Source organism: Mixophyes fleayi, chromosome 5, assembly GCF_038048845.1.
Source record: "Mixophyes fleayi isolate aMixFle1 chromosome 5, aMixFle1.hap1, whole genome shotgun sequence".
NCBI lineage: Eukaryota > Metazoa > Chordata > Amphibia > Anura > Limnodynastidae > Mixophyes > Mixophyes fleayi.
The window spans coordinates 13386829-13401556 of NC_134406.1; the positions used below are offsets into that span (position 1 = coordinate 13386829).

Sequence of the window (14728 nt, forward strand, 5' to 3'; positions counted from 1 at the left end):
ATAACAAGTACTATATAGCCAGATATTACTTATACATGTGTTCAAATGGATTTTTTCTTCAGATCCGCTTGTACTTGAATACGGACGGACGTGCGTGCAAAAACACAAATTGCGTTCACTTTGCATTCCTTGTTCAATCAGACCCACGGTGGCGATCTCTATATATAATCCCACTACTTACAGACATAGGCATCCATACCGTCATTGACTTTAGGCATTGAATGCTTTCCGCACATTAACCCTTAGAGGTCTAGGAGAGCTTCTTCTTGGCCTGGCTGAACACACTCTGAGTCTCATGTCTATTCTTCATGAATACTTCACTATGTTTATTTCCTAAATTGCTCTAGAAGGATCGCATGTGCCAATTAATTGCCTACTCGGCATGAGCTCTCAGTGCACCAGAATGCGTGGGTCATAAATTATGTACGTGGGTGATGTGTGGCTTTGGCACGGTTCATCTTCTTAGTGACTTCAACTGATAGTCACATATTTGTATCCTTAATGCTGCACTGAAGGTGAGACTGATGCTGTGATTGTTTTTCTTTCTTGATTCTACTTATGTGAGCTGAAACTGTGATCTTGTTTCCCTTTGAAGTGGCTGGATGGCAGAGAGATAGAGCGTTCCGAGCGTATCCAGGCCCTGCAGGATTATACCCAAGTGCAACAGCAAATCAAAGTACAAGAGGAGGCTTATAGGCTGAAGAGGGCTGGGGAAAGAGAAGAGGCTCAAATCAAATTATCCGGAAAACAAACCGAGCCCCGTGAACCACAGGAGAGAAAGCCTGGATTTGATAGACGGTGGTACACGGACATCAACAACACATTGTATGTCAGATGGGGTCTTTGTCCAACTTGCCTAGGTGGAGGTAGATTATAATTAGTAAAGTAACACGGAACTGAGCTACCAAAGAATTACTTTTAAAGAACATAATTCCTCTTAATCAGATGGGTGTGTTTAAAAAAACGGGTACTAGCAAGTGCCTCAGCGATGTACCTCGGTACATGGGAATACACAGTCAGTATTGTAACACTAGGAAAATCAACGTATGTGCTATTTTCCAGAGATCACGGCCTGGTGACGAGTTTTGTGCATATTGGGCAAATTTTTTTAAAAAGTTTCCTGTAAAAATAGTATATTTACACCCATGTGCTGAGTTGTAGCCACGAAGGGTCCAGCTCTGCTCTTGTAGTATAAACGTCAGACATACGTACACCCACATACACACAATCCGGTCATAAGCATAAGAAAAGTCTGAGCATTTGCTTTGATAGCTAAAACACATTCACTATTAGTGCTGATATAATACAGCAGGTATAATATTTCTTCTTGCCTATGTATGAAAGTAGGAAAAAAAATATTTTTTAAATATGGCCACAAAATCCTATAATACATGTATGGTCAATGCAGAACCCGCCTCAGAGGTGAACTTGCAGTCAGCCAATCAGAAGCAGGTAGCTAGTGCTGGTGTTTTGCACCCGCGATAGATACGGCTCCTGACAGGCATGTAAACGTGTACTTACTGGTCACATTCGTGTGATCCTGCCCTCACTGTACCCGGCCTATGTCAGGTCGCCCGTTCCCTCCCCTCCGCCTCTCCAGTAATGTATCACAAGTATCAGATCGCCCGTTCCCTCCCCTCCACCTCTCCAGTAATGTATCACAAGTGTCAGATCGCCCGTTCCCTCCCCTCCACCTCTCCAGTAATGTATCACAAGTGTCAGATCGCCCGTTCCCTCCCCTCCACCTCTCCAGTAATGTATCACAAGTGTCAGATCGCCCGTTCCCTCCCCTCCACCTCCCAGTAATGTATCACAAGTATCAGATCGCCCGTTCCCTCCCCTCCACCTCTCAGTAATGTATCACAAGTGTCAGATCACCCGTTCCCTCCCCTCCACCTCTCCAGTAATGTATCACAAGTGTCAGATCGCCCGTTCCCTCCCCTCCACCTCTCAGTAATGTATCACAAGTGTCAGATCGCCCGTTCCCTCCCCTCCACCTCTCCAGTAATGTATCACAAGTGTCAGATCGCCCGTTCCCTCCCCTCCACCTTTCAGTAATGTATCACAGGTGTCAGATACGCATCATATCCAAGTGCAGTATTTGTGGACATTCACAGTGCAAATTTTTGGAATTTACTCTACGCTAACTGTTGTAAGTTCACTCATTATACTTAGACCCCTCTTTTTGTTTTCTTCTTCAATTATTGCAATGAATAATCACTGCAGTTTAATGAAACCATATGTATCTGAGGCAGCGGTGTGATACTAAGTAGGGTGGCAAGAGTTCCGCGGGTCAGTCTTTCCCAGTTCGCGCTTTGGAACTGAAAGTCCAGACTTGGCCTTCAGGGTAGAGTCCCTTTAAAATGATTTTAACATGGTTTAAACATATTGTATTTTAACTGTCTGCTTTCTTCAGCCTCCACCATGTTCCCCTTATTTGAAGTTTTATTTGCACTTGGCACTTATTAGAGTGCAGTAATTAGAGACTGCAAATGTGTAACATATTAGAGTGCGGTTATTAGAGACTGTGAGTGTGTGAATACTATTATTAGTCAGTTTGACCCGTCCATCCGTCTTCCTTGGTGCTGAGCTTCAGTTAACGTTGGGTCACATTAATCCCAGCGCCTACAGCGCACTCAGCCAGCAGTAAATCTTGCAGAGGTGGAGCAGCTTTTATCCATCATGATGCTACTCGCACAATGATGATGTATACGCAGAGCTGGTCTTACTGGTCTCTTTAAATACTGAACTCTCTCATATATAAATCTAAAGACTCTTCTATTTTTTAAAAGGAGAGATCCGCCAGAATATAATGGTCATTTTTGAAAGGTGTTTTTTTAAAAAAATAAATGAAAAAAATTCTGTTTTATTTTTGCAAGGTCACATGCGAAATAGTTGACATTATAAGTACACAGATTGAAAATAACAAGATAAGTAAACAGGGTCTACGACCAGCATAGAGATAGTACTCACCATACATGTATAGATGAAAAGAGAGAGTGAGCGACGGATTTCCATACAGAGGGAAGAGAAGAAGAAAAAGGGAGAGAATGAGTGTGATATAGAGAGAGGGGAGAAAAAGGGTAGCTGGATCCAATGTGAGTTACAGCACAGTGGCTCAGTGGTTAGCACTTCTGCCTCACAGCACTGGGGTAATGAGTTCAATTCCTGACCATGGCCTTATCTGTGTGGAGTTTGTATTTTCTCCCCGTGTTTGCGGGGGTTTCCTCCGGGTGCTCCGGTTTCCTCCCACCCTCCAAAAACATACTGGTAGGTTAATTGGCTGCTATCAAAAATTGACCCTAGTCTGTCTGTCTGTGTGTTTGTGTCTGTGTTAGGGAATTTAGACTGTGAGCTCCAATGGGACAGGGGCTGATGTGAATGATACATTTTCTCTGGACAGCGCTTCTGAATTGGTGGCGCTATATAAATAAATTATGATGATGATGATGACATGAGAAGCTAGAGAGGAGGGAGAGATAGTAATAGTTATGTGAAAGGTGAGCGAGCCTGCATAAAGGACAGCCACGGGCCCCAAACCCTGGTGAAGGCTCTCGAGGACTTGCAGATGATACTGCTCATGTACTCTATTTGCTGGGTCTGCCAAACTCTATTAACTATGGTCTGCAGGGAGAGTGTTTGTTTTTTTTTATTATTTTTTTTTTTTCTTTGCTACTGAATGCAAATTATTATTATATACATTTTTTATATAGCAAGCTATCCTGTTGATTTATTTTTCTACCTACTTAGTACATGACACTGTAGCCAGTCCCAAACTGACCATTATGTCACCATAGTACTCTGTTGGGCACTTTGTAACATGTTTCATACAAGGAAAACATGGGCAAATTAATTTTGATATCAGAAATTTGTTAAACAATGACCTTTTTGTATTTTTTTTTTTTTTTTACATTTTACCATGTAAAATGTGAATACTATATATTATGTTCAGCTGTCCAATTGACCTTTGTAACTATAATTACCGGTGTCCCCAGTACTGTTCATTTATTTTCATCATCAGAGCTGTCCGCTACATATTAGAGAGTTTATACTAATCTACGGCTGGTAGTGTGAGTGAGATAGAGCAACACCGGTTCTGAGACTGAGCAGAAAGGAGTTTTAAACATTGACAATGATAAGTTCGATTTATCTAAACACCCCATACAGCAAAAATAAATATGAAAAAGTACAATCTATTTGGATCAATTAACTGTTTCCTGTTGTGAAATCCTGATTTTCATTATCACAGGACACCTCTCTCTCTAGAAACAGATTCGGTTACATTTGCAAAGAAGAAATCGATTTTGAAGCACCATTGTAGCTGTACATTAGGGATAGGCCGAGTGTTACAGTTGACATCCTTTACAACAGATAAATATTTAATATTACTGTTTCTCATAATTGGGTGAGGAGAAAGCCAGTGGTGGATTCTCTGAGGATTTGGCTGATTGAGTGCACCGTGTTTGTATGTAGGAGAATTATCTTCAGGAAGTGAGATTATCATCACCATGGGCAGCACGGTGGCTAATGGTTAGCACTTCTGCCTTACAGCACTGGGGTAATGAGTTCAATTCCCGACCATGGCCTTATCTGTGTGGAGTTTGTATGTTCTCCCTGTGTTTGCGTGGGTTTCCTCTGGGTGCTCCGGTTTCCTGCCACACTCCAAAAACATAATAGTAGGTTAAATGGCTGCTAACAAATTGACCCTAGTCTGTCTGTGTGTGTTAGGGAATTTAGACTGTAAGCCGTTATCTGTGCCAATGTTTCTCGTCAACCCACTTGAGGGCGCTTGTTTCCCAATAGCTGCCTATATCCTATAGCACTTTCATAAACTATCTAATGACCATGAGCACAGCTCTTGTGCGAACACCATCTAATGCGGCTGGTGTTGTACCCCGCTCCAGAACGGGTACATATGAGAACTATTAATCTGAAAAAGTATCGGTGCAATATTGCCGTAGTCCTGGAATGGACTAATTACAGAAGCCAGATAATTGCTTCAGCTTGTACTAATAGGGGTATATTTACTAAACTGCCGGTTTGAAAAAGTGGAGATGCTGCCTATAGCAACTAATCAGATTCTAGTTGCCATTTATTTAGTACATTCTACAAAATGACAGCTAGAATCTGATTGGTTGCTATAGGCAACATCTCCACTTTTGGAAACCCACATTTTAGTAAATATACCCCATAGTGTCTAGTGGTGTGGAGTCATTGTAATGGAATGTCAAAACGGTTAGGACCCCTGGTACAGATTGTCATATTTCAAGCTTCATAATAAGTGGAGGTTTGACACTGGCAGGTTCATGGTTATTCCCAAAACGTCTAGATTAACTACCTATATTCAGCTTATCCCTACAGGGAGTATATCACACGTAGATATATATAGGCATCTATTTTAATTAATGTTGATCTTTTTGTACTGTATGTTCTCTTGTGAGAACATCGAGGTCCTGGGGGGGGTCCAAGGGACAAGTGCAGGGGGTGTCATGATGCAATTTGTGTCATCCTGCCCCACAGCGCACAACGATGCGATTCACATCACGCAGCGAGGTGACTCAGCATTGATTCTTGGAATCAGAAGAAAGTGAACCGGTTCCTGCTCTGCCAGAAGTCCGGAATCCTGCAGTGTCCCGGAATGAAAGAATAAATTCTGTGATACATATATGACAATGCGTAAAATTATTATTTTATTTGTTTCCCTAGTATATTTCCATTAAACCAGTTCACAAACTACATGTTTTAAACATTTTTGTTCAGACCAGAATGTGTTGAAAACAAAGAAAACTGTCCTGAGATGAACCCCGGAGGCCGGGAGGTGAGAATAGACGACAATGAAGAAGACAAAGCCTTTTGGCAGCAGCCATCGTTGTACACGCCAGAAAGTAGATTAGAGACGCACAGATACATTGAGGAAAAACGCAAATCTAAAGAGAGCTCAAGGTAAGGAAGAACCGTGAATCATTATCTTGTATAACGGAGATCGTAGCCTTGGAACATGTAGAGTGGTTAAGTGTTTAGGATTGGACCAATTGCAAAATGTATTTAAAATAATGGCACATAATCCAGTGTAACAGTCTGGCAGCGAGAAAAGGAGGAGTGAGAGAGCAGATAGGTACAGGACGTGCAGCACGGTGGCTCAGTGGTTAGCACTTCTGCCTTGCAGCTCTGGGAACCTTATCTGTGTAAGTTTGTATGTTCTCCCTCGTCGTTTTGTGGGTTTCCTCCGGGTGCTACGGTTTCCTCCCACACTCCAAAACCATAGTAGTAGGTTAATTGGCTGCTGACAAAAATTAACACTAGTCTGTGTGTTAGGAAATTTAGATAGTAAATTCCAATGGGGCAGGGACTGATGTGAATGATAAATTTTCTCTGGACAGCGCTTCTGAATTGGTGGCGCTATATAAATAAATTATGATGAGATCTGTTAGTAGGATGGACATGCACTCTACTTTATTTGCAATAGAAAAAGGGACTTGCAGTCAGAACTGGCATACGTACATATATATCCTGATTCCTCTATTGTACTTAATATAACTGAACGTTCATATTGTTGCTGTGTGTTAGTCGGAGCGTTCCGAAGCTATGAACTGCTCAGTGTTAACCAGGGCTGGTGAAAGGATCCTGGGTACCCGAAAGATTTCACCTAAAGTGTGCGCTGCCAGCACCCATCCTAACTCTTCTTACCTTGTATGGAGCAAGCGGGGGGATGAGGCTGAAGAGGGGAGCGTCTGCGTCCGTGCTACCTGTGCTAAGTGATAGGTAGTGCGGCACAGCGCGGTGACTCCCAGCTTATTACCAATACTGACACAGAGGAACAGTGTCCAGCGGCAAGTGATAGGAATTGGCAGGGTGCGGTCAAGTTCATTTAAATAATTAAAATACCCCTGCTCCCGCACTGTCTGTCAAAGAGGAAAGTGGTGTGTTTAATTTAAATGAGAGTGTAAAGATGGCACTTATTTGGTGTTTGAGGCATTATAGAAATGTTGGCAATTTAGTTGACCTCCTTAGTTCTCCTAATTAATGCTAGCGCTGGCCCGGATGGGAGCAGCGTTTTTTCTATCAAAAAAGAGAACTATCATCATCACCAGCAGCAACTATTTATAGAGCGATACTAATTACGCAGCGCTGTACAGAGAACTCTAATCAGTGTAAATTCCCTAACACGCAAACAAACAGACTACTAGGATCAATTTAATAGCAACCAATTAACCTACCAGTATATTTTTGGAGTGTGGGAGGAAACCGGAGCACCCGGAGGAAACCCACGCAAACACGGGGAGAACATACAAACTCACCCTTAAGGCCATAGTCAGGATTCAAACTCATGAACCCAGTGCTGTGAGACAGAACTGCTACCTACTATAGTCATGAGTGTTTCTGCCATGAAGAAAGCTGACCCCCCCCCCCCGCCTCCCATCAGGTGGCAGCACATTTGGGACAGTTTGTTTGCATTGGGAAGCAGAAGGGAAATTTAATTTATCTTTATGGGAAAAACAATACACTTGCTTTACATTTTAGCTTTGTTCTCTCTATGCAACTCTGCATACTACTGCACCACCCACACCATAACTAGTCCTCTACCTCGCTGCTCACAGATAGTGGGAGGAAGTACATAGTGATTGGTCTTAGTGATAACTGCATACTTGCCAACTCTCCATGAATGTCAGGGATACTCCCTGACACAATTCAGAAATTGTGTCCTATGTCCATGTATTGATTCCTATGGAGGTGGCCATTTTCATGGAGACCAAGATTTAATCAAAGACTGACAGGTAAGACAACATGACTTCAGTAATGGAGACAGAAATGTAAAAGACACTTCAGTCTCTAGAGATTCATTAACTGCTTTTCTTTAATGCAAAGTTGCCTACTCTCCCGGAATGTCCGAAAGACTACCGCATTTCTGGGAGACCTCCCAGGCTCCCGAGAGAACAGGGCAACCTCCCTTTTTTCGCCCCCGCAATAGATAAGTGGCAGAGGGTGGAGTTTAATGACGCATATATTGTGCGATTCGTCAAGCCCTGCCCCTGTACACCCACCTCCCCCTGGATCTCCCTGAAGCCAACGAGGAAAAAGTGGCAAGTATGGATAACTGTGTGCTTCCTCTTTCAGGCAGTGCGTGTAAGGAGCACAGTGACAAGTTTACAAGGAGGAGACAGTCTGCTCCTAAACCTCTCATTTCTGCTTTCACCTTGTTCCTTTCAAATGAATGAAGGAGGAAGCACACAGTGATCACATAATGAATGGAGGAGGAAGCACACAGTGATCACATAATGAATGGAGGAGGAAGCACACAGTGATCACATAATGAATGAAGGAGGAAGCACACAGTGATCACATAATGAATGAAGGAGGAAGCACACAGTGATCACATAATGAATGAAGGAGTAAGCACACAGTGATCACATAATGAGTGAAGGAGGAAGCACACGGTGATCACATAATGAATGAAGGAGGAAGCACACAGTAATCACATAGGCCAATCATCATGGATTCCGTCTTGCAGTATTTGTGGACTTCAGCCCATAACTGGCTACAGTGTTGGAGGAGAAATAGAAATATGCCACAGCAAATCTGTGCCCATGTAAAACATTATAATGTCACTTGTGACTCTGAAGGATCTGTCCTATTTGCCAGAACTTATTTATCTAGTATAAACTGGATGTGATAGTATCGGAGACAAACCCTGCTATTAGATCCAGTTTTCATGAATCTATTGGTGCTGCCTGGAAGCGGGGCTTGATTGACAGTCCTAGCTCTGTAACAGTACTCCCTCCAGCATGGGAGTGTGGACTGATGAATTCTGGGTAGCGTAATTTTCCCCAGTGAATGCTTCCTGCAGTATTGGGTCTAGACACAGACCAGAAAGGTTATTTGAGATTACTTATATGAAATGTAGCCAAAAAATAACAGTTAAGACTTGTTCTTTTTCTGAACACAGAGTTCCGTTTTTATTAGTAGATGGAGACAATAAAAAAGCTATTTACTCCGACTTCTCACAAGTAATGATTAACTTCGTTCCCTAGAGCGACACTTTTTACATTGAAAACCTACGTTGCTGAGTGACATTTCTGTTGTTTAGGAAGTAGCTGCTGGCAAACGAAGAAGTTGTGTGATTTATTATGCTGTAGTGATCAGTGGTGCGTCTTACGCTGCTAGTATTTTATTATTGTGACACAGTTTTCATTTATACCTCATCAGCTTTTCATTTATTGTATGCATGCGCATGTTTTCACACAGGAAACTGAATTCATTGTTCATGTAATGAAACACCAGTGCGTTATCAGTTCTTGTGTATACTTAGGAGACATGATGTGGTAGATTTTAGTAAAGAGTGGTGATGTTTGCCAATAGAAAGCTCATATTGCAGTTGGGGGCGGGACACAGTGATTCACGTAACTTTTGCCCCACCCCTGTGGTGAAAAGCCGCAAACAAGTCATTGAGCGCCCAGTTCACTGACAAAATTCGGGGATTTCCCAGACATTCTGTGACACAGCCATGGAGGCAGCCATTTTGTGGGTTAAACCAATATTCATAGTTGCCATCGGTACCAGATTTATCTCTATTTTTGAACAACTGCATTAGAATATTCACCTTGTTCTGCATAATAAATTACATTGTTATCATCCATTCATATTCTCTGGGCTATAAGTTTATATTTATTCAAGACGAGGATTTAAAATGCAAAAAAAGTGTAAAATTTATTAAAATATAACATGGTAAAGATTAGAGCCACTCGAGGTCCAAAGAGACAGTATCGCATGTGACACATTAGATGCCGTGTCCCAGCAAACCAGTTTTAATTTTTTTGAACCAGTGACCTCACACTGTCCCTCAGTGATGTCACCGGTTCCTAGGGAAATTATTGGCCACCTTCTCAGGTATATGGTTACAGCCACAAAATGGTTTCCTCAATAATGTCACCTAGTGTATTCATTGGCTGTCTTCTCAGGTATATAGGTAACGTATAAGCCTAAGGCCGTCAACAAAACTGCACTGACATAAATCTCCTCACTTGTGTCAAAATACCTCCCAACTCGACACCTCCGTTCTGCACAAGATCTGCGTCTCTCATCACATCCTCCCATTCTCGGTTACAGAACTTTTTTCAGGCTGCACCCGCTTTGTGGAATTCCCTCCCTCGCACAATAAGACTTTCCTCTAGTCTTCAAAGTGTTCTCTGAAAAAAAAAAAAATCTGCCTCTTCAGGCAAGCTTATAATATTCCTCAACCACCATCTTAATCTGCCTAGGTTACTCCATTACCACAATGTACACAGCTAACACAAGACAACAACCCTCTGACCCAAGACCAACATTGCTGTGTGACTGATCATACAGCCCAATAATCACTTTTTACCTTTGCACTCTGCTTGGACCAATATGCAGGATGTAGATTTAACCTCATGTGTCTGACTCCCATTGTCCCATAGATTGTAAGCTTGCGAGCACGGCCTTCTTACCTCTTTGTCTGTATTACCCAGTATTGTTTTATAACTGTTTGTCCCCAATTGTAATGCGCTACGGAATCTGCTGGCGCTATATAAATAAATGATGATGATGATACTGCTGGCAATAGAGCTTTTCGCCTTTTGATAAATCATCCTATTAGAAACCTGAGTCTCCAGTTCCAACGACTCATTTATTATGAGACAACGTAATAAATCTATCCCTGCCAGTGTTTAGTTGCAATGTACATTACATGCAGCTTATGGAAAAGTGCAGCATGACTGTGTTTGCACCTCTATAACCATCACACACAGCTAGGCAGACATTGTTTTCCTTCACTTCCATGTACTGGAATAGAACAAGGAAATTGTAATATTTTACATGTGACTTGCAAGAAGTACATGCTGTTCAAGATCCAACTAAAAAGATTTTGCATCTTCAGACAAATTGAATGCACTGCTTTGTTCATGCCTTTGTGCAACTTGTACGTAATGCATTGCTTTACCTTTTGGCTGCCTTCTGTTAATTGTTTATTTGCACTGCCCTTGGATACAACACTCAACTGCTCTCTTTGTAGAATTGTAAACTGCGCACAGCAGATCTGATGATGTCGTATTCAAGGGCAAACAAAATAAACCTGTCTGCCTGAATGGGAGAAAATCCTTGATGAAAAACACAGAACAATGATGTGATCGGTAATAATGGCATAAGGACATGAACAGATGAATTAATATCTAAACAATAACTTAATGAAACAAATACGTGTTTGTGTGCGTGTGTGTGTCCGTGTTTGTGTGTGTGTGTATAGTTCGTGATCATAAGCCTGTAATGTAATGTATCATTTTATTTCTGTAAGTATCTCATTGTTTTTGCTTCAGTGAAGAGCAGAAGAGAGTGAAACCTCAGAGGATTCTAATCACAGCGGACGGACGCGCTCTGAATGTTAACGAGCCCAAGTAGGTGACTACAGATACAAAGTTTGCAGAAAACGCTCTACTTTCCCTGGTTTTAATAAGCGCCTGTTGTGTTCAGAAGCGATTTCACAATATTTTATATAAAAAAAATCCCACATTTGACAGATCTGTAAAAAATCTGCTGCAGCCCGTGTCTGCCGAATGTCCCTGTTAATTATAGCTGTGCCCTGGAAACCAGGAACCTGAGAATTATCATTCATCGGAGACACTGATGTGGAAGAGTCTCTGCTTCTCTCTGTGAGATGACATTTCTATTCACACGGAAAATAATATTAGTAAAATGTACATGTATTCATTGTGGAGTGACTATGTAAGACACTAATTAGTTATTTTAAATGTCTGGCACATTTAAGCTTCCGGTCTAATTGCTGGAACCTCAGACTCTGATTAATTTATTTATATAGCGCCACTGATTCCGTAGCGCTGTACAGAGAACTCACTCACATCAGTCCCTGCCCCATTGAAGCTTACAGTCTAAATTCCCTAACATACACACACAAACACACACACACACACACACACACAGACTAGGGTTAGTTTAATAGCAGCCAATTATAAAGTACAATTACAAACGCCATATCTCTCCATATTTATTATACTTTCTCTTATGTACAGGCTGGATTTCTCTTTGGTTGATGATGAAGAGAATAATCAGTTCATATTGGACCTTGCCATCTACAGGTATGTTTAAAGGGATCTCGAGCAATGCTATATTGGTGGCAGGGGGCCTCAAGAAGTTCACTGGCTCTCCTGACCAGGACAAATCCATATAATTAGATTATTATTTAAACACAGACCTTGTAATGATGAATAACAATGTTTCATTAGCCAGTTTGTGGAATTGTCAGCAGGTGGTAGTCAGCCATGTTGTGCGCTGAACCAATATTCATGGGAATTCGGCCTATGAGATATCCAGGCCGTAATTTTTAAAGTATGGTCCAGGCGGGCTCAGTCCAGATATGCTGTACGATTTGTTGTCGAACGACTTTGACTAAATGATTCCTTGGGGACATGCCCTGCTGGATGAGTACCGGTAAACATGAGCATCACTGCTGTACTGTGGGAAACATTGTTCTCTCTGAGAGTCCTCCATGACCCTGGGGCCACAAAGTTACACATGAGCAACGCTTACTGCACTGTGATTTCTGCCTGTAGGAGCTCTAGGTGCTCTGCCAGTTCTCATGGGTTTACTTGTTATCACGTTATTTTGGGTTCTTGTAACACATCATCATCTATTTATATAGCGCCACTAATTCCGCAGCGCTGTACTCTCTGTACAGTGCTGCCCCATTGGAGCTTACAGTCTAAATTCCCTAACACACACACACATAGACACACACACAGACTAGAGCAGTGATGGGAAAACTACGGCCCGCGGGCCAGATCCGGCCCACTTAGAGGTTCTATCCGGCCCGCCAATATTTTAAAAAATTTCATTAAAATATGCATAAAATTATTAGGGCCGACCCTGTGTGTCAGAACATTCATTTTTATGCCTTCCCAGCTTTTCCTCCATTACACTTCATCCTCCTTCCTAAAAGGACACTTCGTATGTCAATCACTCAAACACCTGCCCGCCCCCTAATGGCTGAAAGTCATGTGAGAAGAGATGGGCTGGGCCATATACTAAGGCGGATTTCGATTGGCTGCTGTGTTGTCAGTTAGTGGCTCACCAGAAAGACTGATCTGCAACAACCAGCTGTAATAAGTGCTGTGTCTGTATGATCGCTGCACTTATAGAGGTAACACTGCTGTATAACACCCTCCCGTTCCATTCAATACATTTGTATTATGTATTTCGATATTTAAATTTTTTAATAAATTATTATTATTATTTGGCCCGCTCCTGAAAAAGTTTGCCCATCACTGACTAGAGACTAGCAGCCAATTAACCTTCCAGAATGTTTTTGGAGTGTGGGAGGAAACCGGAGCACACGGAAGAAACCCACGCAAACATGGGGAGAACATACAAACTCCTCACAGTCATGGTCGGGAATTGAACTCATGACCCCAGTGCTGTAAGTGCTAACCACCGAGCCACTGTGCTGCCCATTAACACATCACCCAATTACCGTTTTACTATGTATTGGTTAATTGTGGCTTTATTTAGTTAGCATTTTGTTTTAGGAAGTAGGTTGTTTTTTTTTCTTTCATGTATGAAATGTGAAACTTTAAATAAAAGGATTTGATTTAAAAAAACTAAGTGAAGATCATATAAATTGTATGTGAGCTCCGCCATCAGTAGGTACAGGCCAAACATCATCATGTACTCAGACTACGCGTTTCGCAAATATCTCTTTAACAGGTCACAATAGTATGCATAAAGGAAATTGTGGAAGATCTCAAATATATAGCATCCACAATTAATTAGTCAAATAAGATACATATATAACAGACATTTGTTAATTAATTAGCCCATGAATTACAAAGTGAATTATAGGGAAATGTATTACTGGTAATCAGGGAGTAATGTGCATCTACATCTGTTTATCATTATCTTATAGAACACACGTCTAACAAATTGTATTATTTCATTCTCAGGCATATGGACACCTCCCTGGTTGATGTTGATGTTCAACCCAGTTATATAAGAGTGTTGGTTAAAAATAAGGTAATTGCAAAGCAAGTAGACCCATTATTGTTCATCTGTATTTATGAAACTTCCAGGCCCAGCAGCCAGGTCTTCCTGACTCCTCAGTGAATTTAATTGGTTGCTATAGGCAACATCTCCACTTTTCAAGCTCGCCAGAAAACTCTCAGCTTGATACATTTACCCCCAGGTCTCCGCAACATCTTGGCAGTCAGCACAGATCTGGCAACATCTCAGGCTCTCAGTTCATCAGGCCAGACAAAGTCTATGCACTGTGGGTGTGTGAGTTGGAGAGTTCAAATATAGTTCTAACCATTGATATCCCCAAGGAGAAACAACTGATTGTATTCTGCTTAGCAGCTATTTGACCTATATCAGTTTTTTTTTATCATTTGCTTTGTGCTGGGAATTGTGTTTTTTCTACTGTTTGTGGTCAAAGAATCTTGACACCGGAGGCGAATGGATTTTAGCATAACATTTATATATTGTAGTCAAGCGATCGCAAGGAGATACCTTACCCGTCTCGATAAGTTTTCTGTAAGAATCACATATTATATCGTTAATATAGGGATATGGTTACAAGTGTATTGTCTCATGGCATAATGCTTGGACGTAGAACAATACATCATCTTATAGTTTAGCACATTTTGACAATTACGCACTTCTTATCAAGGAGCTAGGGCCTGATTCATTAAGGATCTTAACTTGAGAA

At 41.6% G+C, this 14728-nt stretch overlaps 1 protein-coding gene across 2 annotated transcripts in view; it reads left to right on the top strand.

Moving 5' to 3' along the window:
- DNAAF11 (dynein axonemal assembly factor 11) overlaps window positions 1-14728 on the top strand; it is a 61152-nt gene that overhangs the window by 15773 nt on the left and 30651 nt on the right. For both annotated transcript variants that reach the window (XM_075211694.1, XM_075211696.1), the window contains exons 5-9: window positions 596-825; window positions 5761-5943; window positions 11331-11408; window positions 12042-12107; window positions 13968-14037. In XM_075211694.1, coding sequence (XP_075067795.1) covers window positions 596-825; window positions 5761-5943; window positions 11331-11408; window positions 12042-12107; window positions 13968-14037 — 627 coding nt within the window. The remainder of the gene's footprint in view (window positions 1-595; window positions 826-5760; window positions 5944-11330; window positions 11409-12041; window positions 12108-13967; window positions 14038-14728) is intronic.